General features: G+C 54.8%; 1 protein-coding gene across 1 annotated transcript in view; it reads right to left on the bottom strand.

The window, feature by feature from the left end:
- slco3a1 (solute carrier organic anion transporter family, member 3A1) overlaps positions 1 to 1,100 on the bottom strand; it is a 27,759-nt gene extending 26,659 nt beyond the window's left edge. Inside the window, exon 1 of the mRNA XM_017406092.3 lies at positions 424 to 1,100. Coding sequence (XP_017261581.1) covers positions 424 to 582 — 159 coding nt within the window. The 5' untranslated portion in view covers positions 583 to 1,100. The remainder of the gene's footprint in view (positions 1 to 423) is intronic.
- Positions 1,101 to 1,170: the final 70 nt, after the last annotated feature.

Below are 1,170 nucleotides of genomic sequence, written 5' to 3'. Positions count from 1 at the left end.
GGGGGGGGGGGGGGGGGGGTGACCTTTAAAATACTGAAAACTAATGAACACATCTGCCCAGCAGGGAAGACAGGACAGAGAAGAGGGGAGTTGACCTTGAATGACATGTTAGGTCATTTAGTTTATTTTGGATTAAATTATTATTATTATAAATAATAATATTTAGACTAACCTGAGCTTTAAGGTAGCTGCTATGGTTCAGGACAGGTATGACATGATTAGAGGTTTTGGTACCTTTGGTATGGTTGACATATATTTGTAAACAAACATTTTCTCACATTGGGTAAAGGAAGAGCAGCATTCAGATCAGTTCTGCAGAGATGTCACCGCAGGAGATCTGTTTTATATTTAAAGGATAAAAACCCTAAAAGCCCTGAGCCCAAAACCGGGCTGAGGCTGCAGCTGCGCGCGCGCGGCACTCACCAGGTACGCTCCGACGGTGCCCTGCGCCAACATCAGCGCGCATTCCGATATCAGGAATATCTTGATATTTGAGAAGCATGTGGACGGTTTGCGGAGGCCGTCTCTCTCCAGCATGTCCCCGCTGCTCCGGTCCGAGTCCCGGCTCTTCTTCACCTGCATCCTCCTCCTCCTCTCCGCAGCACGGACCGCGTTAAGCCCGAGAAAACACGCCGGCGGCGGAGCGGCCGCGCCGAGGCAGCTCCGGAGAGTGATTCGCTTTCCTTCCACCCCCGGAAGACTACATCCGCGGCGTCTCCTTACAAGAAAATAAATAAAATCAATCAAAACTAAAAGGAAAAAACAAAATCAACCAGTTGTCAGTCTTTCGTCTGGCGGAGCAACGAGGCGCACATCCGAACTCCGCGGGGCTCCGTCGGTCTCTCTAAACATCGCCCCCCCGGCGGCCGCGGCGGCGGCGGCGGCGGCGGCGGCGCGCCGGAACATGCGAGCTACAAGCCGAAGGCACAACGAGGGACCCGCCGGCGCGCACGTTTCCGCCGCTCTCAGCAGCGGCTCGTGCTCCTGTCCGGACTCCGGCGTCTCCGGACTGTCATGGTCCCTCAGCCGCGCCGACTGCTCGGAGTCGGGCGGAGTGTGTGCGCTCCCTCCTCCCTGGGCTGCGGTCCTCCTCTGCAGCTCGCTCAGCGGCCCTAGAGGCGCTGTGAGGCAGCAGCTCTGGTTTTTTTTTTTTTTTTTTTTTTTTTTTTT

The sequence above is a fragment of the Kryptolebias marmoratus genome, linkage group LG11, assembly GCF_001649575.2.
Source record: "Kryptolebias marmoratus isolate JLee-2015 linkage group LG11, ASM164957v2, whole genome shotgun sequence".
Lineage (NCBI taxonomy): Eukaryota > Metazoa > Chordata > Actinopteri > Cyprinodontiformes > Rivulidae > Kryptolebias > Kryptolebias marmoratus.
Note: the sequence above shows the minus strand (reverse complement) of the source record. Positions and strands in the feature narration are given on the sequence as shown.